This window comes from Dissoconium aciculare (genome assembly GCF_010015565.1).
Source record: "Dissoconium aciculare CBS 342.82 unplaced genomic scaffold K489scaffold_12, whole genome shotgun sequence".
Taxonomy (NCBI): domain Eukaryota; kingdom Fungi; phylum Ascomycota; class Dothideomycetes; order Mycosphaerellales; family Dissoconiaceae; genus Dissoconium; species Dissoconium aciculare.
In genome coordinates, this window is record NW_022984962.1 from 459,393 (window position 1) to 486,584 (window position 27,192).

Genomic DNA, 27,192 nt, shown 5'->3' on the forward strand with positions numbered 1-27,192 from the left:
AGATATCCGCGACCCCTGAGAAAATTGTCATGAACAGGTGCACCGGCCCGGAGCCACCTCACACTTCATGCTCTTTGCGCGCACTGCTACCACAGATCTTATTTCGGCCACGAGGATGAAGCCTGTGAAATCAGCAATTGTTCGGCTTGGTTCTGTGCTAGCATCTCTCCGAACCACACGTCGACGATACGTTCGACATGACTTCTGGTACAGTCGACATGAACTCGTGTGGCTCGTCGAGCATTTCAAAAAAAAGATGCAATGACTTTTCCGCCATGTATGGATGAAAAGCGTTGCGAGCGCACGCTCGCTGCTCCTCATGATTTGCTATCAATCCGCTCAAAATGACTTACTCTGGAAAGTCCCGCACGTCTGCTGCTAACTGGCGCGCCGAAGCCAGGCCTCTGAGCCCACGTCCCAATGCTGCGACACCAAGCTCTCGTGCCAATGCTGCGACACCCAGCCAACGTCCAAATGCTGCGACACCCGCGGCCGAACGTCCGTCTTGGGTCACCGCTTCGCTGAAGAAACTCGATTCAGATCCCGAATGGCATTACTGCTCAGCCGAGATAGCCATGCCACAGCCAAGGCGCGTGATTCGACCTCCATCCGTGCAAGCGATTGATGGAGCCAGCGCGGCCCCTGAACAAGCCCCTGATCAGCACCATGTGCCTTTCGCGATGATGCGCGCGGATAGCCAGGATGAATACGCAGCTTACAGAATTTACTCTTACGAGGAACGTTCGAGGATTTTCCGGGAAGCATGGGAGCAACAGCGGCGATGGGAGCAAAACGCTTATTATGAGGCGTACAAGAAGGCCAATCCTAATCTGAGTTATCAAGACTTCGACCTTCTCGACGCCTTCTTCGAGTTGCCGCCGACGGAAATAGAAGAGAACTTCCACATCAATTCTTACGAGTCTCATCCCTGGGTGAAACACTTCTGGCAGGTGGAACGAGGTTATTGTTACCCGTCGTATCAGATGACCACAATCAACGGATCGACCGTGCCTGAGCACATGCTCGGCAAATTTTAGAAAATCTGGCTATCGTCAAGTGGGTCGAAGTCTGGTTTGACGTTTGCTCTCTGCTTCTTCTCGCGGAAAGTATCGTCTAGCTCCTCCGACGTCGCAGCTTCGACGACCAGATCATCGACCATCTCAGTATACGAGGGCTCAGTCTTCGGGTGGATGGGTTTTCGGCCAGAGAGAATTTCGAGCAAGGAGTCTTCTGCTCCGTCCTCGTAGAAGGAATCTTCCAAGTTGTTCGGCTCAATCGGAGGAGGAAGGGTTGCTTGATCATCTTGTCCTTCGGGGTATACGAGTGCAAATTTTAGCTTTTCAGTCGCGAGAATTATAGCTTTTGATTCGGGTTGTGTCCAGAGCCACGTCAATGTCGCCTTGGGTTTGCACTCGGTGAGAACCACTTGCGGCCCCTCCTGTGAAGATAAATCGTAGATGTGTGCCATACTTTCTCCACAATCGATCATCAAAGTGTGAGTCCTTGTCGGGTGCCAGAGCAATTTTCGAACGTTATTGTGGAGGACGACGACGGCGTGGAGTGAATAATTTGTGACGTTCCAAAGCCAGGTTGTGCTGAGCGACCGATTATCACGAGTTGCAATGTAAGAGCCGTCACAATTGAAACATAACTCGCTGATACCAAGCTCGTCGGGCTCGGTGCTCGACCTTGCTTTTGAGAGAGGAGGTGATACTGGGTGCGGCATCAGCGAGTATGTCCGGACATTCGCTGCCGACACAGATTCCTGCCATACGGGAACTTGCGAATCGCTCGACAAAAGCTTTTGGTCAATGCTGATTGGATGTTGGAGGATGGCAACAGGGGTAAAAGTTTTCGTATTTAACAACTCGATGGTGTTGTCGTGTTTGGCAAGTGCTAACAATCGGCTTTCTGGAGACCAGGATGCAGATTTCGTGCCTAATTCTCCGTTCTCTTCATTTGGTGACGAGTATGACCGGAATAGGTGTCCATCTGGCGTGTAGATGTGGATGCTTGGAGATGAAGATGGGACGTCCAAGACCGCAAGCCATCGACCATCGGGCGACCATGATAGTGACTGTGCATCTGTGGTGGCGAGTTTTATTGAAGCACGCGGCAGGAATGTTCCGGTAAAGTATCGAGCAAGTGCGTCTTCGGCACCGGATCGTGACAGCAGCACGAGCAGTGTCGCCGTGCTGTTCTCTTTCGTCGTTGGTCGCAGTGCTCTGACTTGTCCACTCCCTATCATTTTGGCATCTGGGAGCTCCACATGCTTTCCCGTCCGTAAATGGCAAATTCTAGTCTTGCCAAACTCCCATGTCACGACAATCTCATCCTTGCCGACAAATTCGGCGGCAACAATATGGCCAAACCCTCCTGACCCATTGTCGAGGTCAGCGATGGTCCCTGGGCGTTTGGCGACATTTTCAACTTTGATGCCGTTGTCCCCGAGGATGAGTATTGATCCACTGTCATCGGACCATTTCAACGCCTTGGGTTTGATCTTATGGAGGCTCGGTCTAATGTTCTTCAATTGTACACGACCAGTTCGGACATCGTGCAACCCTAAGAAGGTTTCGCGAACGAAAGCGATGCTGTCACCTCTGTGGTTGAGTGCTGCACAAGTCTGCATTGCGACAGAAGTTCAAGAAGAGTAAAAAAATTGATTCCGTTCGAGATATGCCTGGGGTCTTGCAAGAGGGCATACTCGAGCCAATCAGGCGTATGTCGTGGCAGTGACAGTCGTAGATCTCCGTGATCGTAGATGCCCAATTTATCTCTTGCGACTCGTGAAAAATCTGGACTCCGGCCAGCCGCTTTCAAGAGGATTATAATACACCTGGGCACTTGCGAGTTTATTCCTTGGCTGCCGTGTTACTGTGGATGGTGAAATGAACCACATCTTGTGAAGAGCACTTGCAGTCCAGGTACAGTACATCCACACGTTCGCTGGGGGATGGAATTACATATGCGCCTGAGGCACTCAAAGACAATTGACTTCCTTTCCTCATTTCTCAAATGCTGTATAATTTCAATAAAGCGTGCTGTGATCCATACATGATTGCAACAAATCGATTTATCGCAGACGGCAATCGAGCGTGGCCGCCGGGCTTCTCATGCTCGGAGCGAGAAACCTGCCCTCTTCGCCGGAAGAACGTGAAGCTCGACAAAAGCCTCGAATGCGAGAGCATGCAATTGGAAAAAAGGGGAGATGACATGTAGCCGCCCACAACTAGCTGCTATATATCCGTATTATGGTGCTCTTAGATATCTTCGAGTCGCAACCATTCACAACACAAAGTTTCAAGGGTGGTAGTCCCGGAAAGTCATCCGTCGCCTTTCCTTTGCCTTTACCCGCTGATTTGGAAGACTTTTGAGCTTTCAAACCGCTCCGCGCACAGGATCCGCAGTAAACCTGGAAGACCTGAGGTCAGTATCTCGAGCAAATCAATCGTATCTTGGAATGAAACTCAACACAACTTACATGACCACAAGCTTTTATGACCCATAACTCTTGTTTCATTTCGTCGGGTCCTGTAGCAAGCTCGTCTCCACAGTTTGGGCATACCACCACTTCATCTTCGCCAGGCGTTCGCGTGAAGCCTGGCGCAGCGTCCTTAGGCGGCTCGTATTTCGGTGAAGGCACTCGATTACCTCCAGGAAGACCCATGTCAAACGCAGGCGCATCGTAAGTGAACATATTCCTCATCATGCGATAGCCTTCCACTACTCGATCGGCCGCTGGCGGTGGTTGCGGCGCTGGCGGAATAGGCGGCCCATGCCGCCGAAAGAAGTCGGCGAGTGGAAGAGGAGGCATCGTGCGGCGACTGCGACCTTCTACAGTTTGCAAATCCCTAAATCGCTCATAGAGCCGCGGCATAAATCTTGCCATTGCATAATCAGGCATGTCGCGCATGCCGGGATCCGGGTGGCCAAGCTGATCTCCTCCTCTTCCCACGTAGCGTGTGTCGGTTACCACTACTTCGTCGTCATTATCATTATCGTCCGTTAGGTCTATGACGGTATTGTCGCCATATGAAGGTTGGGGCGTTGTGTATCCTGCGTTGCGCGATGATGATCTGTGAGTTGATCCAGTGTGCTGTAAGTGATCCTGGGTGGTGCGTCCCTCCAACGCTGTTCCCCGTTGAGATGGCTGCCGGAGCATAGAATGTTGAGGAGGTCCCTGAGTATCAGACTCTTCTCTACGTGGAAAAGGATACGGATGTAGCATGGGGCGAATCGTTCCATCTTCCTCTTCTTCCGCGTCACTTCCTATCGAGATAATATTCCGCTCATATCGGGGTAGCCTCTGTGCCCGTGCAGTGGGCAAGGCCAGGTTTGATCGTAATTGACGCAATCCATCTGTTCTGCTATCCGCGGACCTCGAACTGTCCTCGCGAGTAAGGTCGATGTACTGCGAATGAGATTGAGACATAACTGGGCGCCGGAAGTCAAGCCCGTCTCCGGCGAAACGTGAAGGCCGTTCTGAGCGACTTGGTGATATCCGGCGGCGGCGTGTGGTCTGTTCGTTGTTGTAGTGTTCGTCCTGTTGGACAAAGAGCGATTGATGATGCCTTGTGTCACTTTGTAGGTGGTGGTCCGTAGTGTTCATGTTGGTAAGAAATCCCTAGAAATTCTGCGGCGTAAGTAGAAGACGCTGAGATATCTCAGCCGGCGGAACGATGCTGACAACGCATAGAACATTGCAGATGACATGTATTTGGCAGGCCTGGACATCAAAGGGCTTACCTTGATCTCTTGACGTTGGTGGTAGTGGCAAGCACGAGGACCATTAGCGCTGCCGCCGCCATCCATTTTGGCTGGACAATGGTTGGTACATGCGAGCAAGACAGAGGCTGGTGTGCCTGTGGGCAACACAACGATAGGTGAGAATGAATGGAGAACAAAGTACAGAACTTTTCGGTACTGCGAACAATAATTGTGAGCGACGGAAAAAGGCCACGGAGTTGGCGAGTCGTTCTACGCAGTAAAGTTGTAGAGGAAGTCGAACCCCATCCGGTCACGAACAGCAAGTGGGTAGGTACATCATTGATGCCTGTCCGCCGGAGGTCTGCTCCACGCCGCTGCTATCTACCACGAACAAATGTCACCTGGACTTATTCCGGCCACACTTGTACATAACCCAACGCTACCTGCCTACCTAGGTAGGTAGGCATTGCTTTGAAGTTGTAGCGGCCTCTTATACCAGCGATACGTCGGTGGACAGCGGTAGTGCAATGTTGGACTTCTAGCATCCGGGCACATACCACACCGACCAAATTTGCTAGGAAGATCAACCAAAGTTCAAACTGTATGCGGAGGACATACCTAGGAGTGGGCGGCCGCACATTTCACTTGTCGAATCGCTGACTCCAGAGTTTACCACAGTCCCTTGCCAGCATGTGATTATGCTGCACATTCCATAAATGACATTGTAGCATACAACAATTAGACACTTTCATACTCCACGACCGTCTAAAGTACAAGCCACCGCCAGACCATGGCCTGACGGCTTTACAGCCCGAGAACAGTAATGATTCCGTCCGAGTTCAGCGTCACCAAACTCGACGCGCGTGCAGCCCATTTGACGTCCACTGCGCCGACTGCTTTCCGAAGCGGCTCCGACCAGGACTTGCCGCTCTTCGAGTATTGACTCACTACGGTCCCACCTGAGCCGACTGCTGCTAGGAATTGACCAGTGTAGTCCCAGGAGATACCTGAGACTGCCATGCCAGTGGACACGGTCTTTAGCGCACTCAACTTTCGCAGATCCCATACTGTGACTGCTTCTTGACCCTCGTTCGCAGTCGCTAGCCATGTACCGTTCTCAGAGAAGCTGATCGCAACGACCGGCGAGCTGCCTGAAGGTGATGGGAAGGTATGCGCGAGTTGGGATTCAAGGACATTGTAAAGTCTCACTGCGCCATCGGCGCCCCCTGTTGCCAGTAAATTGCCGTCAGGGTGAAACACGATCGCAGTAAGCTCTGTTTCAAGTCGTTAGCGCCATCTGCTTGCTTGCTATAGAAATCAAGTGAATACTTACCAGCATCGCCGTACACCTGGGTGAGAACTGCTGCATTCGCAAGATCATACAAAACGTAACTTTTGTCGTATCCTGCTGACACCAAGATATCACCACTAGGGTGAACATCGAGCGCCGTGGCTGCTCCTGCGTGCTGGCTGAATTTTGCAAGTGTATTGCCCTCTTGCGCGACGATCACAGCGCCGTTGGCAGTAGAGACGGCCTGCCTGTCGTTGCACCATGTTCCGTCCAATATTGCGCCTGCTCCTAGATTGCTCCGTGTACTAATAGTGTTTTGTTCAAGGTCGAAGATTGCGATTGTACCATCCGAATCTCCAGACAGGAAAAAGTTACCAGTCGGATCTGCAGCAAGTTTCCTCGCACCCGTACACTGCGTATCGCTCGTCGTCTTTGTGTCGAATGCTTGAACATCTTCAGCAGTGGCCCAGTCCTCCGGAACAGGTCTTCTTCGTCGCGTAGCCATCAGGTTTGCCTGTGTTGTTTTGATTTTGTCGACCACCTCTTCCGAAAGGCCCTGCCCGTCAACCTGCATCGCATCGCCGTTCGATGCTCTATTGCCCTCCAGTCCCGACACTCTTGAAAGAGCATCCCGTGCTTGGTCACGCTCTTTCTGTAGCCGAGCGATCACTCTCTGTGCGGAATCATTGTAGTAGAGGGCTGTGCTTAGCTCCTGGCGAGTCTCGGCGAGCTGCTGTTTGAGTTGGAAAGTTTCGAGTATGAGCGCGTCCCATTCGTTCTGGAAGGTCGAGAGCAAAGCCGGGATTGACGTGAGGGTCGGTGGTCGGGGTTTTACGATACGGCTCTGTTTGAGATCGACGAGATCGTCGATCGAGAGTTCCTCGCCATTCACAGGATCAGTTCCATTTTGTGAGATATAATCCTCGATGAGGCGTCGCTCGAAGACGTTGCCTAAAATTTTCTTTGTCAATTCTCATGACTGTGAGGAGGAGGATGTCTGCGACCAACCTGATTTACGAGAAGCAACGGGATGCTCTGGCGCTTCGCCGGAGACTGTGACGAGAGAGATGTCAGCGACCGAGATCATGCATACGGCATCTCAGGTGCACTTACTTGCACACAACATATTTTATGGATCGCCAATTGAAAACGATGTTGGACAATTGGTGACGCTATTTGTGACCATTGAATTTTGGGCGCATGAGCTAGACGCGCCTGCTGTGGTTGGCGGTCCCGGGAGAACTTCGGCATCGATTGTTGAACTGACGGGGACGTGTTTAGAGATGACTAATGCCGCGACCGATGCCGGGGAATGCCAGGAGCAAAAGTGTCTCGCGGTCCGACTAGTTTGTAGTGGGGCATCCATTGATGATGATGACAGCCCGCTGGCACGACTTGCAATATCTTCAGTACAACTTGAACCTACTGTCGAGATGCGTTGACGGACGACGAGGTTTCGTCATCATTGATTGTCACAGCAGCTTCGATGACTTTTCGCTATGAATGTTGAGATTGCAGGCACACAGCTGTTATCTAGATACGCGATACCGATTGATCCCAGGCAGGATTCGAAGCCAATGGGGAGGGAGCATATGTTCAGATTGATGCCGGCGACGTCACTCTGAGAGAATGTATTGGCGATAAGCAACAGACTTTTCGCAACAACGATGAAGCGATGGTTTTTGGTGGATGATGATGAGAGAAGGAACAGATAGAAAAGCCCTGTCTTTGGCGAAATGCCTTTGCCAACGAACTTGTGGAATGTCGGGCAAAGATTGTTGAGAGGAGCATGTCGTTCTGCCCCTGACGTTACATACTCGGTACGATCCATTGACACATGGGCATTTTCGGGCGTGAAAGAGCGTGATGACGATGGTCGTTCAGCATATAGGTGGTGTCTCCGGTGGTCGTTCTGGGCGATTTGATTCGCCTTGTCCTCCAAGTCGGATTGCCATTCCCCGATGATGAGGCAATGCCTACCTAGGTATGAATGAGTCCCGTCTCTTCTTAGCTACTCGCCCGCGGGCGTTGAGATATACACCTGGGCAGTACTATTTACCACAGACAAGGACAAAAGGAGGGGCGGCGGTGGTCGGCGAGAAATCTACGTAATTGCCCGTACGTTGCCGCGGGGCTGCGTGGGCTGGCTGCAAATACCTAGGTAAAATGTCCACCACGCCCGTCTCTACGCGCCTTCTCCACCCGATGATTCTTCGTTGTTGTGTTGACGGCTGTTGTTAGCGGGGCTCCGATCGTTGGCTAAGTAGGTGTAGTCATGTGCAATATGTGACCCGGCAATGGGAGAATCGCCGAATGTTCGGGGAGGGAGACGCGAACAAAGAAAGTGAGAGAACGTGTATGGGTGTGTGTTAGAGCCGAATGTTGAGGAGCTCTTTTGTTTCCCCCATTGACCTTATCTTCAAAAACAAAGACATTCTTCTTCTGTCCCTCCCAAATACCTTCTTCGTCCTCTCTATAACCTCTACTCGACACCATCAAGGTTGTGATCATTCCGCTCCAGTCTTGATCTTTCTTCCTCCTCTATTCCACCCTCATCTCAGATTTCACAATGGCCACCAGCGTTCTCAGCGTCAAGTCTGGCGTCATCTACGGAGGTGAGCCTTGCCATCTTGTTCCTCTCATACAGCCCATGCTCTTCTGCAGCCGGACGCTAACCCTCTGACTTCCTTCTGCTAGAGGATGTCAGGAAGCTTTTCAAGTACGCACAAGACAAGGTCTTCGCCATTCCAGCCATCAACGTGACCTCCTCCTCCACCGTTGTTGCTGCACTTGAGGCCGCCCGCGACGCCAAATCTCCCATCATCCTCCAGGTCAGCCAGGGTGGTGCTGCCTACTTTGCCGGCAAGGGTGTTGGCAACAAGAACCAGGAGGCTTCCATTGCTGGAGCCGTCGCTGCCGCTCACTACATTCGCGCCGTCGCCCCTGCCTACGGTATCCCAGTTGTCCTCCACACCGACCACTGCGCCAAGAAGCTCCTGCCGTGGTTCGATGGCATGCTCGAGGCCGATGAGGCCTTCTTCAAGCAGAACGGTACTCCTCTGTTCTCCAGCCACATGATCGACTTGTCCGAGGAATCGGTCGAGGAGAACATTGAGACCACCGCCAAGTACCTCGAGCGTGCCGCACCCATGAAGCAATGGCTCGAGATGGAGATCGGTATCACTGGTGGTGAGGAAGACGGTGTGAACAACGAGGACGTTGACAACAACAGCCTCTACACCCAACCCGAGGATATCTACAACATCTACAAGCGCCTATCGCCCATCTCGCCATACTTCTCCATCGCCGCTGGTTTCGGTAACGTCCACGGTGTGTACAAGCCTGGTAACGTCAAGCTCCGACCCGAGCTCCTCCAGAAGCACCAGCAGTACGTCCAGGAGCAGGAGAAGACTGAGGAGAAGAAACCCGTGTTCCTCGTCTTCCACGGTGGCTCTGGCTCCAGCAAGCAGGACTTCCTGGACGCTATCAGCTACGGTGTCGTCAAGGTCAACCTCGACACTGACCTCCAATACGCATACACCGAGGGTATCCGAGACTACATGGTCAACAAGAAGGACTACGTCAGCTCTCAAGTCGGTAACCCTGACGGCGATGACAAGCCCAACAAGAAGTAAGTGCAAATTTCAGAAATTGCCGGCGTCGAGATTCAAACTAACATGCATGTCGCAGGTACTACGACCCAAGAGTCTGGGTCCGCGAGGGTGAGAAGACCATGACCAAGCGTGTCATCGTCGCCCTTGACGACTTCAACACCGCCAACCAGCTGTAGATTACGACCGAAAATCGAAGGAGTTGTTGAAAAGAAAATTGGAGCATTGCTTGAAATCCGAATGGCACCGATGCAGGATTCTTTGTCAGCGTGTTTAGCCTGAACAATACCTTGAATCAGACAATTGGCGTGTAAGCTTCAAACATGAAATGACAAATGGACATGATGTGCAGCTTTCGCTCGCGGTACGAGCATGTAGTAGAGCGCAGAATATCTGACGTTCTTTGTGGCGACAATCTCCCATGCTGCTGACTAGGCATACCGAATCGACAACCCGAATAAACGTCAAAACGGCGAGGGAGATTCATGCGGAGGAGCTACAGTGTAAGATTGATGGGTTGCCGGTCGATGTTGCGTTGCAACCTGATGTCTTCCCTAGTCTTTGGTAAAACGACAATCGTCGAATGGCATATCAAGTAGGTAGTTTAGGAAATTCAAGCTTAGGATCCGGTTTTCTCATCGACCACCAACGAGTACCAAAACTTTCCGGGCCCTGGGGAGATTCTTTGCATGACAAAACACATGCTGTTTGACACCTACCTAGTAGGTATACCTTCAGAGTTGAGTAAAATACATAGCACTCGAAATGAACTCAAACAAACATACGATAAATAAAAGTACAGAAGGGGGTATCTGTGTGAAAATAGATGGTCAACAACAAACACAAAAGTACAGTATAGTACACAGCGCCGATGGTTTCCAGGCGAGTAAAGGACATCTCCACTTTCGCAAAACAGGAAAATATCGAACGTCCCATTGTACACAAAATGTATCGCACAGTGAGAAGTAAAGCATGAAAAGTGATGTCAAGCATCATCGTACAGAGACCCCATTGCGAATCAGTTGCCCCAAGTACGGGAGAGCTGATGGTCTTGATTCACCTGCTGCCAGAGGTCATAGAAGTCGGTGCTCTCGTATGCGCGGCGGACGGAGGAGGCGGAGCCGTTTTGGTAGCTCGGTGGCTTGGAGTAAGCATTCGCGGAGGAATAGGGAGGCAGGCGGTTGTAGTTGGTGTTATAATGGTTGGTTGAGGCGGTCATTGTCCGTCCGGTGAAGTTAGCTGGCTTGCGGCTGGCGGTCTTGGGGGATTTGCTGGTTGCGCTTGACGGGTTCTTGGGTCGTCGGGAAGCGGGTTTTGCCGGAGGGGCGTCGTCGTCGTCCTCGTTGGCGCTCTTGAAGGCCTTGCGTGTCGGTGCGCGGAGATCTCGGAGAATCTCGGACAATTCGGCAGGTGTGGAGGCGATCTGTGCCTTGAGGTATTGAGTAACATTGTCCGACTTGAGGTCTTCCATTACGGGTTGACGATAGACATAGTCGAATTTCGACGGGTTTGGACGTGAGATCGGCTCGACCTTCGGATCAAGGTATGCCTCATCGCCCTTCGCAAGGAGCTGCGCGATATCTAGGGACTCTCCTGGCGCAATACTTTCGGGATGAGAAGGAGTGATGCAGTCCATGTCGACCTCTTTGCGGAGGACGTGGTCGATGTCGATTGCACTGAAGTATGCGCATGATTGCGGAAGATCATCGATGCCGATCTGTTGGCTGAACATAGCACGAGTCCAAACGTTCGCAACCTGCATTGCCATCGCAGTGCGATATTTGTCCTCATCCTTGGCGAGATAACGAACTTCGTCATGTACCGTCAATGCAAGACGAGCGGCGATGTTATACCTGCGACAGAGATACTCCATACTGACCACCAACAGGTGAAGATAGTCAACTCCAGAAGATTGAATAGCCCAGTTGATACGGCTCGTCATGAAATCACCCTTCTTCGAGATGAAGCGGCGCATTAAAGCTTCGGTGATTCCAGCCCCGAGAACCGGCGTTCGAGGTCGCTCTTGATCAGCAAAGTCTTCTAAACGATTGAACACGAGACTCTCGGTACCTCCGCGCCAAAACTTTCTGTCCTTGAGGAATTTCGATCCAACCTTTTTGCCTTTGGTTTCGTGGTAAAGGTTGGTCGCAACTCGCTGCGCTTCCTCATCAGTCACACTTGGGTTGAACTGACGCAGCAGCGATTGTGCAAAGGTCAGCCCAGCGCCGTAGATTCGTCCGTAGTTGAAGACCTTGGCATCATTACGTGATATGCCCAGGATACTAGCAGTGCGTGAGTGCAAATCCGTGCCTGCAGCCTTCGTACCTTCCAGGGTCATGAATCCGATTGCATTTCCGCCATGGAGCTTGAAGTTGGCATCCCCTACGACTGATGCGATCCAGAGCTCTTCACTATCGACATCAGCTCCCACAAAGCAATAGCCTGGCGGCGCAGTGATGATGCTCTTCAATTCAGATCCAACACGATTCTTCTTTGCATTGGCTGCGGTCATCCAAGTGTTTTCCACCGCACGTCGAGTGATGGTGCCCATTGGGATGACTTGAGGTAGAATGAACCCAAGCTTGTCCTTACTAGAATCGGCATTTTCTGTATACACGGCCATCTGAGATGTGATTCTGTCACGGGCACTGATCCAGTACGAGCATGACGCGTTCATTTCAAGGGCCTCCTTTGCGTGTTCGTATTTTGAGGATAGCGTGCCCTTCTCGAAGAATGAAAGGTACCCCTTCGCTAAAGGCGACGCACATCGCGCCTTTGCGCCGTCTTTGTGTGGGAGCTTGAAATAAGCATGGCCGCGATCATCTCGTAGGGTTAGGTTTTCTTCCTCGTACATATCGCACCGTGTCATTGACAAGCTCTGATATTTGTCAGCAGTTGCGATCGGGACCTTGAAAGTCCAGCCGAAAACATCTGACCAGACCAAAGGATTACTATCCCAGGACATCTTCAGCAGTAGTGGTGCGATACGTGTCCTCACGGTCAACGAAATGTCAGCATCGTTGGTGGAGAACAGATCTTTGTACCACTTTGGCATCCCAGGCTTTTTCTGTCTGGCGGCCGGCCGCGGGGGATCGTTTTTCTTCTTGCCTTTGACCATGCGAACTTCCTGTCCACTCCAATCTAGTTGATTGAGCCAGGGGTCTTGTTCGTAAGTCGATGGGTCATTGCGAAGTGCAACCGCCTTTTCTGCCAGGTCGACAAGTCTCTCTTGAACGCCCGTCAGAAGCTTCTGATAAGTCGCCTCGGCATTTGCGATGTAGGCACTCCACTTGTCGTTGATCGGTAGAATCTCAGTTGACATATGTCGGAGAGCAGCGAACGAGACAGGGTGCGGGCAGGTCTCGAGGAAGTTGGGGAAGACTCTTTTGTAGACCTTGTGCGTGATATCCACATCTGCAGCGCAATAATCCAGAAGCTCGTCAAGACGTTCCACGACGCCTTTTCGGTCTAGCTCGCCAAACCACTCGCGTTTTGCTTTGTCGATGGTGATGCCACAGTGAAAGTGGGCGACCTCCCGCAGACTATTTGTCGATGATCGGCCGACCCACAAATCGGCCTCTTCCTCGAACGAGAGGTTATTCTCAAGCAAAGCGTTCAAGTCACCGTTCTCCTCGGCAGCGGCAATCTTATCCTGCGTTTCACGATCCTTCTTATGCTTGTTCCAGGTAGGCCGCTGTCGACTACACATGCCATTGACTGCCACGTGTAGACTCATGGTGTCAACGAAAAAGTTGGCCGTTTGCTCGATGCTATATTCTTCGAGGATGCGGGCTCGATCATAGCCGATATTGTGACCGACGATGATCCTGGGCTTCTTAGGGTCTCCCAAGGGAATCAAATGCTTGTCATCCTCAGATTCTCCCAGAAGCCAGGGCGAGATCCATGCATACCAATGGGTCGCAGATGTCGCACAAGCCATGGCTGCAAAGTTCGTTTCATGCCACATCACCTCTACGTCGAAGCTCAACACATCAGCATCGGGTGTATCTATGGGTTCTGAGGATCCATCCGGGTTGTATTTCGTCCATCCGCTCCGTTGGACCCATTTGCGCGGTCGCGCGGGCGGAGACGCTCGGGCGAACTTTTTAGCTATCTCGAGATAGGGCTCTGCGCTATCCATTCCCAAGCGAAAGAAGTGCTCGTCAAGAGACGTTCCCTGCAGGTCAGGTAGGTCGAACCCAATCGGCGGTGATACATCGCTGGTTTTGCCGTAAAGATCGTGCCGGGTGAGATGATCCTTTGACAGAGCGACAAGCTCAGCATCCGGTTTCGAAGTTTCTGATGGATTTGGAAAAAGTTGTGGATAGATGTGGGCGCTGACTTGTTGCACTCCGATCTCATTGTGACGTGCTGTGGACTGAATCGCCAAAGAACGTGGCGCCGACGGTTCTTCGACTGTAGCCGCAGTGGTTGTCGCATTTCGTCGATGAGCACACGACCAGCTCAGGGGCTGCGGGCGCAATCGCAAAAGTGATGTCTGTTGAGTGCGCTCGAGCACATTCGCCAGCTGATGATGGCATCGGGAACGCATGATCTCGATGAAGAACGCCTCAATGGATTATCGTTCGATGTTGTTGTGCGCGGACATGGTCCAATTGCGGTGCTTGAAGGCGACGAGAGGGAGAGGTTTCCACTGCCAGTATCGCGTCATGCAGAAATTCATCTAATGAATTAGCTTCGCGAGGATAAGGCCGCGCTACTAAATCCCCTGCAGCTGCACGTGAGCGCCGGGGTCCTTTCTTCGGTGGCATGCGGCTTTCCACGTCCAATATCACTGATCTCATTATTACCTAGACATCTCATCAATCATGACAATGCACCCATCTGCCAGGCGAATCGTCGTGATTTGTTGTAAAACTCTTCTTGTAGTACAGATCAGGCCTCCAAAAATCGGCTCATAGACGAGATATGCTTGCACACCTGGGCACCAATCCTTTGGCCAGCCATTGCTATTACTGTCCCCAGGTGGTCACGCCCAATCCTTCACAATGTTAAGCCCTGTCCACCAAAATTGCCACCGAATTCGCATATGTGCATCACGATATGGATCGGAACCACCAGCATAGAAACCAACAAACATCCTGATGGATAATGTAACAATTGATCCCGTGGATGCAATGCCCGCCCGAGCGTTTGTCAATATTCAGAAATAATAGATCGAACAGAAACTTAGCCTCTTGTACGATGTATCTAGAATCCTCGCAAGGGTTGGACAGCACAATCTGGCTGGAATCCAGATCCGCTGCTCGGCTTTATCCTGTACCGCCGACGGTGATCGCCCAATTTCGCGTCACCACATCTCTGCCCTTCCGTCGTGTGCTCGCGAGCAACATGAACCTGTCGATCCGGCATCAGCGCACTGAAAAGGCAGTGCGAAAGACACATGGCAAATCTGCCTCACAATAATTTGTTATGGCCACAAAGAGAATGGGCTTTTGAGCATCGTCCAGCTGATGAAGCATGGCCGCCTGCAGATGTCGAGTAAGAACCGCCCCTTCACTTCCAAGGTTATTACTCTTATATTGTCGATTGCGCCCAGAATCCGCTCCTTCTGCCTATTGCACATCACAAAGAGATTGCTGACCTTGTGGCCGCTCGAGCATAAAGTAATTCCTGGCTTTTACAAATACATCCTCAACATCCTAGCAGCGGTGACAGCCATCACCACGCCCATGATCTAAATACACACTCTCTAAGCGCCAGCGACTCCAGGTCTCAGCGACCGGATTTGCTGGAAGCAATACTCAACAACGACTCTTCTGCACTGCCGACAGAGTCTGCCAGAGTACAACTCGAAGCGCGCTCGATACGAACAGCAGAGCCATACCCAACATCTGCTCGAGACCAGCGCAGGCCCCTCGCGAGACACCAGAACGACTGGCTAGATCGTACTGCTGTCGAACCGCAGCACGCTGCTCAGTTTCCTAGTCACCTCATTCCAAATACTTCGCCTGGGCTTTCACCGCAGTCTCCTTATTCGGAGTCCTCCAGACCAACTGATGACGACCTCGAAGCTTTGGTTGCATCGAGCGATTCTGAAGAAGAGGCTGTCGATTCACAGAGAGCCACCATGCCGCCTCCAAGGCAGACAAATAGAAATGTGGTCGATTTGACTGCAGAGTCTCCGCCTATGCCCGCAGCCAGCGCGACACGGGATCGGAAGCGCGCAAGAGAAGCAGATTCGTCAGCAGAGGGCGGGTCTGAGAAGCGCAGTAGGGTTGCAGTGGATGACATTGAAGAGATTGATCTGGCCGAGGACGAAATGACAGCAGAAGAAAAGGTTCTGCAAGCACAACAGAGGGAGGCGATACAGGCGCAGCGGGCTGGGGAGGATGGCGGGCCACATCGCATCGGCCAAAGGCAATGTGTGATTTGCATGGAGAACTTCACGAACATTACTGCGACCCACTGCGGTAAGTCTGCCGGTTCGATCAAGTTGAGAGGAAACTGACTTTCGGGGATTAGGTCACTTCTACTGCCACGAATGCTTGATCCGCAGTCTAATGGCTGCAGAGAAGACCAACGAGCGGAATACCGGCAATTGTCCCATATGCAGAAAAACCGTCTCTCGTGCGAACAGGGCTGCCACAAAGCCGCACATCATACCCATCTCCTTCATGACAAAGGGCGCTTTCGAGCGCAACAAACGACGACGAATGACGCATGATGATGAGTCCTATCGCCATTCGAGGAGCAGACCTTGAGACCTATGGCCACTGACCCACTTTTTATTTCACTTAACGTAGAGCATGATACCCAGGAATTGCATGAGCATTTGGCGTCGGAGAGGAAGATGTAGTCTCGACCACCGGAACGATTGTACGATATTGAAATGACGAAAATTGCACACACTAAAGCTTGATGATGTTGTCCCAGTAGAAGTACAATTGCTATGGCAATATGGCAACTCCAGTCCATCCCGGGATCCCTTTGAAAATGATGATAGTAATGACAGGTGAGAGAAGAATTCCTATCCTCCTGGCCAGAAAACCGCGCTTTCCGACACAGGAGCTGACATTGACGAACCTATCGCCGACCCAATCCCCACTTCGCAATCCTCTCCTGTACATCGCCCCATGAAATGTCCCTGAGCGTGACATTCTCCTCCATACCCTGCTGCAACACAACCGTCGGGGCCCCACTGCCCTCACCAGCGTTCTTGATCTCTCCACCGAAGACCTGCTTCGCCACCCTCCGCAGATCCTGAATCGTGACACCCTCAATATTCTTGACCATCTCCTTGACCGGGATGCGGCGGCCATGCACTTGCACCTGGCGGCCGAGATCCTCGAGCCCGACCATGCGGCTCTCAAGGTTCATGAGCAGCGAGGAGCGGAGCTGGTTCTTGGCGCGCTTGACCTCGACGTCGGTGAGGCGGCCCAAGCCGGTCTCCGCGCTCAGCACGCTAAGTTCGCGGGCCATGGTGTCCAACATGCGCGGGACGAATTGGGTACCGCATGCGGCGGAGATGCCGAAGAGTCCTGAGTCGGTGTAGGCGTGGTTGAATGCAACGCAGTTTTCCACCCAGCCGTATTGGTTTAGAACATTGGTGTACAGTCGGCTGTACATTCCCTTGCCGGGGCCTCCGGCGGAGAAGGAACCGCCGCCTCCGAGGAGAGTTTGGAGAGTGGCTAGCGCATAGATGTCGGGAGAGGAGATCGGAAGAGATTCGAAGGCAAGGTGTATGTGAGAGAGGCGGGGCATAGCAGGGTTCGGCGGAATAGGAAGAGGTGGCATCGTCAGGAATCCACCAGTGTAGCGTGAGGGTGAAGTATAATCTACCGCCGACTCTAAAGGATTGGGAATTAGTTGTGAAGGGTCGAGCGGAGAGACGGTGGCTTGTTGTGTGGCCGAGGTTGAAAGGTTCTTCAAGAATGGAATCTTGGACATGAGTCGGGACTCTTTCTGCGGAGGGAGCGTAGTTGACTTGAGTGATGATAGAGCCTGCTCGCTGCCAGCCGAATTCGACGTTGAAGACGTCGGGGACGCCGCCATATCACCGAAGTACTGCTCAGTAAGTTTGACGGCTTGGGTGTGCTCTACACCAGCGAATGCGACAACAATCCTCTCCGGCTTGAAGAATGCTTTGCGATATGCCTCAACTGTGCTTCGGTTGATGCTTGCCAATCGCTCCTGCGGGCACAATAGGGGGTTACCCAATGTATTGTCCTTATAAGCCGCCATGTGAACCAATTCCGGTAGGATCAACTCAGGCTTGGACCAAATCTCCCCTATTTCGTATTCTGCGGTTTCCAATTGCCTTTGTACCTCGTCCTCGGTGATCTGGGGGTCGCGAATCGTCTCTGCGAGCAGACCGATAGTCTCGGGCACGGCAGCGTTGAAAGTCGCAGACTGGTACATCAAACTTTCTCGCGATGATGCGCATTGTATGTTTCCGCCGAGTGACTCTATTGATTCCAGCATCTTATCAGATGACCTTTTGGTAGTGGACTTGAAGGCCAGTCTATCAATGATATGTGATACTCCGCGGAGGTCATCGTTCTCGTATCTCGACCCGGCATCGATGTAGACGCCAATTCCCGAGAAATGGCCCGGAAGAGCCTCGGTGGCGATGCGTACTCCATTTGGTAGTGTTGTCACCTCGTCCAACTCGGCGACATCCCGCGTCAGAGGCTCGTTCGTGGCAGTCGCAAATTTCCGCAGTCCACTGGAGGTCGTGCGCGAAGCATTCGGCAAAGCTCTGCTGAGCTGTCGTGGAATTGCGAGAGTTTTACTCATGTTGCCGATGGAATGGACGATATGATGGGTGTAGGCGGAGATGTCGCGAGACCAAATTATTCGGATGATTGGGGATCAAGCCAGGATTGTGCCTAGCTTTTTTTGTCCGCGGATGACTGCACTTGCCCGCGTGCCTGTTAAAATTTGATCAAATCGCGTCGCCAGCAGAGGTGAATGTTGGGCGTTTTCCAGATTATCACGGGCTCTAATCATATTATGGGACTTATAATGGCGAGATTCATGGTCATGGAAGCAGAGGGGAGACGATATTGCATAAGGATGGGCACCTCCGTCGGACAGGCATCACCCGCCGCCCAATAATAATCCCGCGAACAACGATCTTCAGCCGAAAGGGGATTCCGCCTCCGCTTTGCACGTGACATCATCTAAAAAAGTTGTAGAGATCAGCTTCGAGTATCGTGACCAACACAAGTCATCCATTCATTCATCTCATCTCGTTGTTCATCGGTGCGCGGTCCATTGTACAATATGTCTTTCGCGAGGACGCTACTTTCCACCTCTCGGGCTTTGCGCAGCCCTCACAGCTCTCCCATACAATGCGCATTGAACGTAAGAGGGCGGGCACAATTCGCCGCTGCAGCAGCAACCGCTGTTCGTGGATACGCGACTGCTTTCGAGCGGAGTAAGCCTCACGTCAATATCGGTACAATCGGTCACGTCGATCACGGAAAGGTAGAGGTCCTCTAATTGGCATAATTTGCATACAGGACTAACGTTGTGATACAGACTACTCTCACTGCGGCTATCACAAAACGACAAGCCGAGAAAGGCTTCGCCAACTTCCTTGACTATGGTTCCATCGACAAGGCCCCGGAAGAGCGAAAGCGTGGTATCACCATCTCCACCGCTCACATTGAATACCAGACCGAGAACCGTCACTACGCTCACGTCGACTGTCCCGGTCACGCAGATTACATCAAAAACATGATTACTGGAGCCGCATCCATGGACGGAGCCATCATTGTCGTTGCTGCCAGTGACGGTCAAATGCCTCAAACCCGCGAGCATCTTCTCCTCGCCCGCCAGGTCGGCGTGAAGCGCATTGTTGTCTTCGTGAACAAGGTCGACGCCATCGAAGACAAGGAGATGTTGGAGCTCGTAGAGATGGAGATGAGGGAGCTCTTGACAACTTATGGATTCGAGGGTGACGACACTCCTATCGTGTTGGGCTCTGCTCTGTGCGCACTGGAAGGCAGACAGCAAGATATCGGTGCCGACAAGATTGATGAGCTCCTCAAGGCAGTGGATGAGTGGATTCCTACCCCAGAACGAGACATCGCCAAGCCATTCTTGATGTCTGTCGAAGATGTCTTCTCTATCCCTGGTCGTGGTACCGTCGCCTCTGGGCGTGTTGAGCGTGGTGTGTTGAAGAGAGATGCTGAAGTCGAATTGGTTGGCAAGAACGCCGCACCAATCAAGACCAAGGTCACGGACATCGAAACATTCAAGAAGTCATGTGAAGAATCACGAGCAGGAGACAACTCCGGTCTTCTACTTCGTGGTGTAAAGCGCGAGGACGTTCTCCGAGGCATGGTCATCTGTGTCCCAGGTTCGACCAAGGCGCACAAGAAATTTTTGACCTCGATGTACGTTCTGTCCAAGGAGGAGGGAGGACGACACACGGGTTTCGCCAACAACTATAAGCCTCAGCTCTTCATCCGAACTGCTGATGAGGCCGCCACTTTGACTTGGCCGGAGGGCAGTGAGGGTGCTACCGAGAACAAGATGATCATGCCTGGCGATAATGTAGAGATGTTGTGCGAGATCAACAAACCGCTTGCGATTGAGCAGGGACAACGCTTCAACATTCGCGAAGGTGGCAGGACTGTCGCCACTGGTCTCATTACCCGCATCATCGAGTAAAGCGACTGCTCCCCGTCCGATGGAGATGGTTCTCGAGGTGAAGTCAATGACTTCGAGGCAAAGCCGTGCTACCGACTTCTTCTCATGTTCTCAGACCGTCGCATCAGACATTGAGACTATACGAACTTGTAATGCGGCGTACAAATACGCTATAGTGTTCATGGCACTGTTGTATATTACAATTCTGTGAATTTGTACTTTAGATATGGAGGTCTTGGAACAACTCTTGGTCTGGACTGTTTATGTAACACTTGATACCACCAGAACCGATCTCTTCTCTACTTGCCCCTGCCTACTCGATTTCCAACGGAAACATGGCGATGACCTGTGTAGTCCCATATTTGTGGTGCACGTGACCCTTCGATTTTGCTTGCGGCAATCCATCTCCTTCTGGCATTTCCATTGAGCTGTCATGCGACAGCGCATTCCGGCCAACGGTCAAGACATCATCTACACATTTGACCGTCAAGTTACCGAATATTTTAGTTTTGTTGATTCCTGCGAGATTTTGCGCCTGAGTGTGGTGCTTGAAACCATCAATCCGGCACGACATCTACTGCCGAGGCTCTGCGCTGGCGATTATTGACCGAGCTTGAATAGCTTACTACACCGCACGAAAGGCTTAGCACGCCTGTACATCAGCGATCCAATGCTGCTTCAATATTGCAACAGACGAATCGCCACCACCTGCTGGTCCACAATGCCTCTGCGCGCGAAGATCATGAACCCGGCCATGGCGGGTCAAGCCACGAGATCCGTAAGGCTGTCGATATATGCTCCTCGGGGTGAAATCCTCGACTGACTTTACCACATAGTTCGCCGCCACCACAGATATCAAAGAATTACCAGGCGATGCACCAGATGATGTTCTTTTCGATTCACAGGGCGGTGTCCGGAGTATCCTTCTCAACCGACCCAAGAAACTCAACTCACTGGATGCCAGCATGATCAGGAAAATCGCGCCCAGACTGAAAGAATGGAGTCGCAGTGATATGGCCAACGTTGTTGTCATCAAGGGCGAGGGGCGCGCATTCTGTGCTGGAGGCGACGTTGCGTCGCTTGCGAAACAAAATAAGACAGGCGCAGAGGGACAACAGGCAAGCAAGGATTACTTTGCGCTTGAATACAAGCTGGATCATCTCATTGCTACGTACAAGAAGCCATACGTCGCGTTCATTGACGGCATCACTATGGGTGGCGGTGTTGGATTATCCATGCATGCGCCGTTCAGAATTGCGACCGAAAATACAGTCTTCGCCATGCCTGAAACCAATATCGGACTCTTCCCCGATGTTGGCGCTTCCTTCTTCTTGCCACGGTTGGGTGGTGGTCTAGGCACATATCTGGCCCTCACATCGGATCAACTCAAGGGCGTTGATGTTTTCTATGCTGGCGTCGCCACTCATTATTTACATTCCTCATCTCTTCCCGATCTTGAGGCTCGACTTGCGGAACTACAGTTCAAAGATTACGACGACCTACCGACTCGATTACAGGTTATCAACAGCACAATTGAGGAATTCTGTACGGGCCTTCCTCATGATAAGCCTATCGCATCAGGGTGTGTCGGCGGCGATATTCGCAAAGCGATCGACTTTGTTTTTCAAGCAGCGCACGACATAAATGAAATGTTTGAAGCTTTGGACGAAATTCGACACGACATTTCGCCCAAAAGTCCCATCGTCGAATGGATTTCAAAGACCAAAAAGACAATCCTTTCTCGATCCCCCACTTCGCTCAAGGTCACCATCCGACAACTTCAGCAGGGCATTAGTTGGTCTATCGCTGACACGTTCCGCAAAGAGCATCGCATCGCATCCAAGTTCATGGAGCATCCCGACTTTGTGGAGGGTGTATCGGCTTTGCTAATTGACAAGCCAAAGCGGACCCCCACCTGGTCTCCTGGCTCGCTGGAGGAAGTTTCGGACGCAGACGTGGCCGCCTTCTTCAACAACCCGACGAGTTTTGAGCTGTTGAACAAGGATGCTGGCAGCACCGAACAAGACTACACTGCTTACCCGCATGCGCATTTCACATTGCCTACCGATCTCGCTGTCGAGGTTCACTGGAGGAATGGCATGAAACAAGAGGAGATCATGCAGAAGCTCGTTCGTGAGTACAAAGGTAAACAAGGCGTCAAAGAAAAAGTGGCCGATATTCTGCAACGAAGATTAAATTCGAAGGGATTCAACGAAAACTACGAGGCTATCTGGGAATGGTTGTGAGTGTTGCACCTCTTGTACATTACACATGGAACGAAACACTTCCAAAATAATTCTGCATTCACAATTACGCATTATCATTTAGGTCACATATCGTTCATGATATCAGAATTAGGTTTACCATAGTTAGTCATGGATTGCACTGGTAGATATGCACGAGAACGTGCTTTTCGCCAGCACATGCAACACAATGGGCAGTCGAGCTCTTTTGATATATGAAAAGGCAATGCGTATCTCGTAATGCCCGAGCAAGCCATCATCGACGATTGATCACCACAACTAGGGAGTTCCAGACAGCGTCCCGTATCCATCTGGCAGATGCGGAAACCGCGCCTTGTCATCTGCGACTTTCCTTTTGAACAGGCCCACTTCCTTCAATAGCTCGTCGACTTCAGCCTGCCATGCGTCATGCTCGAATCCACCTTCTCCACTCACTACCGAATCGCCGTCATCTTCGCCCATGCCGCTATCATGGTCGTCGTCCTCGGCGTCGAGCTGTTCTGATGGCGACAGAGAATCGCGACTGACAAGCTCCTTAGGAATTACGATCGGGTTCTTCAGCTCGCTGACTGCCAGCGCCAAGTGGCGCCTGAGCGCTTCGATCTCCACGCGTAACGCCTCGTTCTGTGGTCGCAATTCGTCCACCTCCTGTGTAAGAGCACGGATCTTGACTTCGGACACCACTCGAGATTCCTCCATTGCCCGTTGCATCTTGCTGACTTGACGCTGGTAGTCCTCGAGCTCGTCTCTGGCACGATCTGCTTCATCGCGTTTCCGCAGTGCTGCCGCATTGACAGAAAGTTGTAGTGATTTGATTGTTTCTTGCATCTCAAGAATTTTGGCGTCGCGCTCGGCTGCGCTGACTGCATCTTGGTTGACGTGTGCCTTGGTACGGATACGCTTCGCTTGGTCGGCGTAGCGGAGTGTCGAGAGAGTCTCCTCATAGTCTGCGGGAGAGATGCAGGCTACCATTGCCGTTTTACTGTTGCCTCCGAGGGAGTCCTTCAACAGCCAAGTCAGGACACTGTCCCGATAAGGCACTACCTCAATCCGACGCTTGCATGAATTTTGCGACCCAGCAGCGCGAATTGCACGTTGTCTTTTCGGATCTGCTAACGCGGCAATTACTCGGCCGAGTGTTGTAAGAGATTGGTTGATGTTGGCTCCCTCGCGAAGGCGTTGACCAGTGGCCTCTGTGCGTACAGCGCGCTCAGAACCTGCCAGGTCGACCAAGCGCATGCGGGCTAGTCGTTCGATTGTGCTATCCGTTGTGATATCGTGCTGGATCTGCTTGAGGGTGAGGGTGAAGACAGCATGTGAGCGCGACGAGGTGTCGTTCATCTTGGTGCTGGCGGTCGTCCGATTCATGTCACCTATCCTCATGAGTCGCTCGATGTCCTCGAAACTTTTGACCGGCTCATCGGTCAGATTCTGCACATAGACACCATCTGTCTTGCTTTCTCTGATCTTGAGGTATGTGGGTGGATTTGTTTTGGGGGTGAAGAGATCTTTGACATGTTCGTTGTAGATCTCGAAGTACGAGACATGAACGCCGTATGTTATACTGCTGTTCTGTTCGCCCTCGATCCGCTCAAACAAGCCCTGACAGGTCCGTGGGATCAAGCCAGGCTGATCCGGTGTTCCCATCATCGTGTATGATTTGCCACTGCCTGTCTGGCCATATGCGAAAATGCAGGTGTGGTAGCCATCGAAGTTGTGGTCCAAGAACTCTTCGCCAAAGGAAGCGTATACATCTCTCTGATGCGCGTAGTGTGGATCTGATTCTCGATGTGACCAGAACGAGTGGTCGAATATAAAGTTCTTTTCCTCGTGCTGTCGACTTCTTGAATTGGAGTCACCATGATCGATATCGGGTGGGGAGAGTCGCGTTCGTTGTGATACCGGGTCCATATGAACAAGACATGGTGAATTTTTGTCAAGCTCTACCGTGCATCCATACGTCAGTGACAACTTCACACGCATGGTTCCTTTGTTGGGCATTACCTCTTTGTAAGAACTTCCTCACCCGCACCACCACTTTGACATTTCCGCCATCCCCATCGATAGGTGTGAAAGGACGCTCCATATGGTCAACAGGCTCTCTGGCACGCAAGCTCGGCGCGCTGGCGGTGGAATGATAGTATGCAATGTCTGGTGTCGTCAAAGCCCGCGACGCCATGCTGCGGAATGAAAGGTTCTCAAAATGCCGGATACCAACGAGATTCTCGCACAGGTCACAATTGCATCGTTGCGGACATGAGTAATAAGTGGTTGATGCTCAATCCATTCACCATTCGCGGTTAGTAAAGCTTTGGATTAGGACACGCGCGCACCAAGCGCTGCTTCTGCCCGCCAAAGTGCTGGAGACCCTGGTGTGAGCTCTCGCAGCCAGTAAACAATGACGACACACAGTTGCTGTAGTGACACCACATGACTCGCGCTCAAAAGCTCTTCACGCGTCCCACCTTCACGCGTTGAAGCTCAGCTCGGACCGGGCCTAGCGCGTCCTCTCATCAGCACATGTCACCAATGTGAACTTTTTTGAAGAATCGAATACCAGTCACTTCGGGATCGGTATTCTACGACCTCATTGTGAGGCTCATTTCACACAGACTCGGAAATATCAGTCGGTTCGCTGATACAAATAAATTCACACCCGACTGGCCAGGGTTTTGTTGTGATAGAGTCTCACTCTAGGACGTGTGCTAAATGCCAACGGGACGAAGCCATTCGTTGCCTCTATTGAGTACGGATACGCAGGAATAGTCATGTCAGGCAGTAATGAGCCAACACCAACACCGGCCGGTGCCGGCTCTGCGCCATCTAAGCCAGCTGCTCCGAGTCGCTCGTCATCGGCATCAACCAGGGGAAAGCCAGTGATTGCAAAGCCGAAATTTGTCGGCAGAAGGTCACAAGCTGCTCGAGCCGAGCTGGAAAAAGAGGCTGCAAAGAAGAAAGCTGCCGAATCTAAAGCTGCAGCGGCAGAGGCTGGGAAAAAGCGATGGGAGCATAAAGGCGATGGCCGGGGTGGCGCCAGAGGCGGAAGGGGCGGAAGAGGACGGGGCGGCTTCATGGGTGATCATCAAAGTCGCACGCAAGACGGTGTCGCTAGCGGACCATTTGGATCAGGCCAAGTCAGTAGTGACAGCAGCAGTCGACGATATGCTGCTAGTACGGGCGGTAGTGGCTTTGGAGGTGGTGGGTTTGGCGGAGGTGGAGCAGGCACAAGTTTTGGGGGCTCGAGAAGTGGTGGCTCAGGAGGTGGTTCAGGAGGCTCTGGTGTCAAATATGAAGCTGGATCCAGTGGTCCGCATGTCTTCAAGACTGAGGGAAGTGTGTACATCTCTAGTGACGAAGACGAAACCGAAGGCCGAAAGAAGAACATCGACGATCTTCAACGTGTGGTCGATTTGACTATCGAGGATGACCAGCAAGACGACAACGTCTTTGCGCCGGTCCGGTTAAAGCGAGAACCTCACAAAGATCGAACCGTGGCTTTCAATGCTGAGACTAGGCCGGCCACAGGTCAAAGCACTTCGAAAGATGCCAGCGCCACACAAGGAACGTCTGACCGTAGGAAAGGCAAGCAACGAGCGAGCGATGTCGTAATCACTCAAGTCAGATCGAAACGACCCACTGCATATAGCTCGTCAGACGATGATGGTGACGAAGTACCCATCAAGACAGAAACTTTGGACGAAGAAGCAAGCGCTCGTCCTGTCACTCCACCTACTGCTCCCATGACAACAGAACAGCCGCCCGCAAGCCCACCTTCATCACCGGAAAGCCGGCGGAAGGCCAAGGAACAGATCAAATCGTCTGACGAAAATCCGGATGAAGAAGACGACGATGATGAGTATCCCTTACCAGAGATGCCAAAGTTTCAGACTCAGGCAGAAGCGGACGAATGGAGACGCCACCATGCTGATCTTGACATCATTCGGAAGGAGTTAGGCCGGCAAGTCTTGAGCGCAGTTGGTGAAGATGGAAGCGCAGCGCCGACTGATACTGCCGCGCACCAACGTGCCAAGAAAGCTGAGGAGATCCGATCAGAACACGTCTACCTTTTCCAATTTCCGCCAGCGCTCCCGGATCTAGTGCCTGTTCGCGTCAAGCCAGATCCTGATGCCGTCGAAGTAAACAGCGATGAAATGCACATCGATCCCCCATCACAACAACCAGCGATCAAGAAGGAAGAAGGGTACAGCAATGCTACCAAGTCTCTCAAGCCAAGTCTACCCTCAGGCTCAGTCGGCAAGCTTCGAATTCATAAATCAGGCAAGGCAGTCCTAGACTGGGGTGGCACAAGCCTGGTGCTGTCGGCAGGCACAGATCCCAGCTTCTTGCAGAATATTCTCATCGCTACTGTACCGGAGACAAAGCCGGATGCAGACGCACCTGCAGAAGACCAAGAAGAGGCGATTGGCATGAGCATGGGCCAGGTCAGAGGAAAGTTTGTCGTGACCCCGAATTGGGATGAGATTTTGCATTGAACTGGGTGCGGAGGTGGCACAACATTATGATGACCAGCCGATGATGATGAAAATGAGAATGAAGTCATGGTAGCTTTTTAATGGGCATGAGGAGAGAAACTCAAAAATAGGAAAAGGCATACGCGACGACCATTGCGTGACACAGAATGGTTGGATCGAGGCAGTCAAGTATCACTTGTCAATACTTGCAACACGAATCCAATGATTTCTCTGACTATAGC

The 27,192-nt window shown here is 51.9% G+C and overlaps 12 protein-coding genes across 12 annotated transcripts; 6 read left to right on the plus strand and 6 right to left on the minus strand.

The window, feature by feature from the left end:
• Positions 1-344: 344 nt before the first annotated feature.
• On the plus strand, positions 345-829 carry K489DRAFT_412545 (uncharacterized protein; the record flags this gene model as incomplete). Its single annotated transcript, XM_033607938.1, has 2 exons — positions 345-741; positions 816-829. 2 exons carry the CDS (start codon positions 345-347, stop codon positions 827-829), a joined length of 411 nt encoding a protein of 136 aa, XP_033456894.1.
• Positions 830-1,033: 204 nt separating this feature from the next.
• Positions 1,034-2,632, minus strand: K489DRAFT_373086 (tricorn protease domain 2-containing protein; the record flags this gene model as incomplete). The annotated part of the gene is made up of 1 exon (XM_033603393.1): positions 1,034-2,632. One exon carries the CDS (start codon positions 2,630-2,632, stop codon positions 1,034-1,036), a length of 1,599 nt encoding a protein of 532 aa, XP_033456895.1.
• Positions 2,633-2,982: 350 nt separating this feature from the next.
• On the minus strand, positions 2,983-4,862 carry K489DRAFT_383420 (uncharacterized protein). The gene is made up of 2 exons (XM_033605598.1): positions 3,485-4,862; positions 2,983-3,415 (listed from the first exon to the last, which is right to left on the minus strand). Exons 1-2 carry the CDS (start codon positions 4,610-4,612, stop codon positions 3,233-3,235), a joined length of 1,311 nt encoding a protein of 436 aa, XP_033456896.1. The 5' UTR covers positions 4,613-4,862; the 3' UTR covers positions 2,983-3,232.
• A 522-nt stretch (positions 4,863-5,384) lies between these two features.
• On the minus strand, positions 5,385-7,295 carry K489DRAFT_60516 (cell cycle control protein). The gene is made up of 4 exons (XM_033608754.1): positions 7,115-7,295; positions 7,010-7,054; positions 6,044-6,952; positions 5,385-5,984 (listed from the first exon to the last, which is right to left on the minus strand). Exons 1-4 carry the CDS (start codon positions 7,125-7,127, stop codon positions 5,515-5,517), a joined length of 1,437 nt encoding a protein of 478 aa, XP_033456897.1. The 5' UTR covers positions 7,128-7,295; the 3' UTR covers positions 5,385-5,514.
• A 1,178-nt stretch (positions 7,296-8,473) lies between these two features.
• On the plus strand, positions 8,474-10,263 carry K489DRAFT_383423 (fructose-BISphosphate ALDOLASE, class II). The gene is made up of 3 exons (XM_033605599.1): positions 8,474-8,616; positions 8,699-9,632; positions 9,692-10,263. The coding sequence occupies exons 1-3, from the start codon at positions 8,571-8,573 to the stop codon at positions 9,789-9,791; spliced, it is 1,080 nt and encodes a 359-aa protein (XP_033456898.1). The 5' UTR covers positions 8,474-8,570; the 3' UTR covers positions 9,792-10,263.
• Positions 10,264-10,630: 367 nt separating this feature from the next.
• K489DRAFT_433982 (uncharacterized protein) lies at positions 10,631-14,164 on the minus strand (the record flags this gene model as incomplete). The annotated part of the gene is made up of 1 exon (XM_033608543.1): positions 10,631-14,164. The coding sequence occupies one exon, from the start codon at positions 14,162-14,164 to the stop codon at positions 10,631-10,633; it is 3,534 nt and encodes a 1,177-aa protein (XP_033456899.1).
• A 1,236-nt stretch (positions 14,165-15,400) lies between these two features.
• K489DRAFT_60615 (uncharacterized protein) lies at positions 15,401-16,498 on the plus strand. The gene is made up of 2 exons (XM_033608755.1): positions 15,401-16,046; positions 16,099-16,498. Exons 1-2 carry the CDS (start codon positions 15,704-15,706, stop codon positions 16,335-16,337), a joined length of 582 nt encoding a protein of 193 aa, XP_033456900.1. The 5' UTR covers positions 15,401-15,703; the 3' UTR covers positions 16,338-16,498.
• On the minus strand, positions 16,328-18,646 carry K489DRAFT_383424 (uncharacterized protein). Its single transcript, XM_033605600.1, has one exon. It carries the CDS (start codon positions 18,370-18,372, stop codon positions 16,660-16,662), a length of 1,713 nt encoding a protein of 570 aa, XP_033456901.1. The 5' UTR covers positions 18,373-18,646; the 3' UTR covers positions 16,328-16,659.
• A 215-nt stretch (positions 18,647-18,861) lies between these two features.
• On the plus strand, positions 18,862-20,518 carry K489DRAFT_433985 (translation elongation factor Tu; the record flags this gene model as incomplete). Its single annotated transcript, XM_033608544.1, has 2 exons — positions 18,862-19,065; positions 19,120-20,518. 2 exons carry the CDS (start codon positions 18,862-18,864, stop codon positions 20,254-20,256), a joined length of 1,341 nt encoding a protein of 446 aa, XP_033456902.1. The 3' UTR covers positions 20,257-20,518.
• Positions 20,519-20,956: 438 nt separating this feature from the next.
• K489DRAFT_324936 (3-hydroxyisobutyryl-coenzyme A hydrolase) lies at positions 20,957-22,481 on the plus strand (the record flags this gene model as incomplete). Its single annotated transcript, XM_033601796.1, has 2 exons — positions 20,957-21,013; positions 21,072-22,481. The coding sequence occupies 2 exons, from the start codon at positions 20,957-20,959 to the stop codon at positions 22,479-22,481; spliced, it is 1,467 nt and encodes a 488-aa protein (XP_033456903.1).
• K489DRAFT_383426 (kinesin-domain-containing protein) lies at positions 22,440-24,770 on the minus strand. Its single transcript, XM_033605601.1, has 2 exons — positions 24,483-24,770; positions 22,440-24,421 (listed from the first exon to the last, which is right to left on the minus strand). Exons 1-2 carry the CDS (start codon positions 24,655-24,657, stop codon positions 22,758-22,760), a joined length of 1,839 nt encoding a protein of 612 aa, XP_033456904.1. The 5' UTR covers positions 24,658-24,770; the 3' UTR covers positions 22,440-22,757.
• Positions 24,771-25,246: 476 nt separating this feature from the next.
• On the plus strand, positions 25,247-26,971 carry K489DRAFT_412556 (uncharacterized protein; the record flags this gene model as incomplete). Its single annotated transcript, XM_033607939.1, has 1 exon — positions 25,247-26,971. The coding sequence occupies one exon, from the start codon at positions 25,247-25,249 to the stop codon at positions 26,969-26,971; it is 1,725 nt and encodes a 574-aa protein (XP_033456905.1).
• Positions 26,972-27,192: the final 221 nt, after the last annotated feature.

Bases quoted from the DNA above. Each gene is read 5' to 3' on its own strand.
- K489DRAFT_383420 (XM_033605598.1), bottom strand. From the start codon at position 4,612: ATGAACACTACGGACCACCACCTACAAAGTGACACAAGGCATCATCAA. The intron at 3,416-3,484 runs GTAAGTTGTGTT...CAGGTCTTCCAG, and splicing joins TCATAAAAGCTTGTGGTCAT to GTTTACTGCGGATCCTGTGC.
- K489DRAFT_60516 (XM_033608754.1), bottom strand. The intron at 6,953-7,009 runs GTTGGTCGCAGA...AGAAAATTTTAG, and splicing joins CGTTGCTTCTCGTAAATCAG to GCAACGTCTTCGAGCGACGC. The intron at 5,985-6,043 runs GTAAGTATTCAC...GACTTGAAACAG, and splicing joins CCAGGTGTACGGCGATGCTG to AGCTTACTGCGATCGTGTTT.
- K489DRAFT_383423 (XM_033605599.1), top strand. From the start codon at position 8,571: ATGGCCACCAGCGTTCTCAGCGTCAAGTCTGGCGTCATCTACGGAG. The intron at 8,617-8,698 runs GTGAGCCTTGCC...TCCTTCTGCTAG, and splicing joins GTCTGGCGTCATCTACGGAG to AGGATGTCAGGAAGCTTTTC. The intron at 9,633-9,691 runs GTAAGTGCAAAT...TGCATGTCGCAG, and splicing joins GATGACAAGCCCAACAAGAA to GTACTACGACCCAAGAGTCT.
- K489DRAFT_383426 (XM_033605601.1), bottom strand. From the start codon at position 24,657: ATGGCGTCGCGGGCTTTGACGACACCAGACATTGCATACTATCATTCC. The intron at 24,422-24,482 runs GTAATGCCCAAC...GATGCACGGTAG, and splicing joins GAGGAAGTTCTTACAAAGAG to AGCTTGACAAAAATTCACCA.
- K489DRAFT_60615 (XM_033608755.1), top strand. From the start codon at position 15,704: ATGCCGCCTCCAAGGCAGACAAATAGAAATGTGGTCGATTTGACTGCA. The intron at 16,047-16,098 runs GTAAGTCTGCCG...TTCGGGGATTAG, and splicing joins CATTACTGCGACCCACTGCG to GTCACTTCTACTGCCACGAA.
- K489DRAFT_383424 (XM_033605600.1), bottom strand. From the start codon at position 18,372: ATGAGTAAAACTCTCGCAATTCCACGACAGCTCAGCAGAGCTTTGCCG.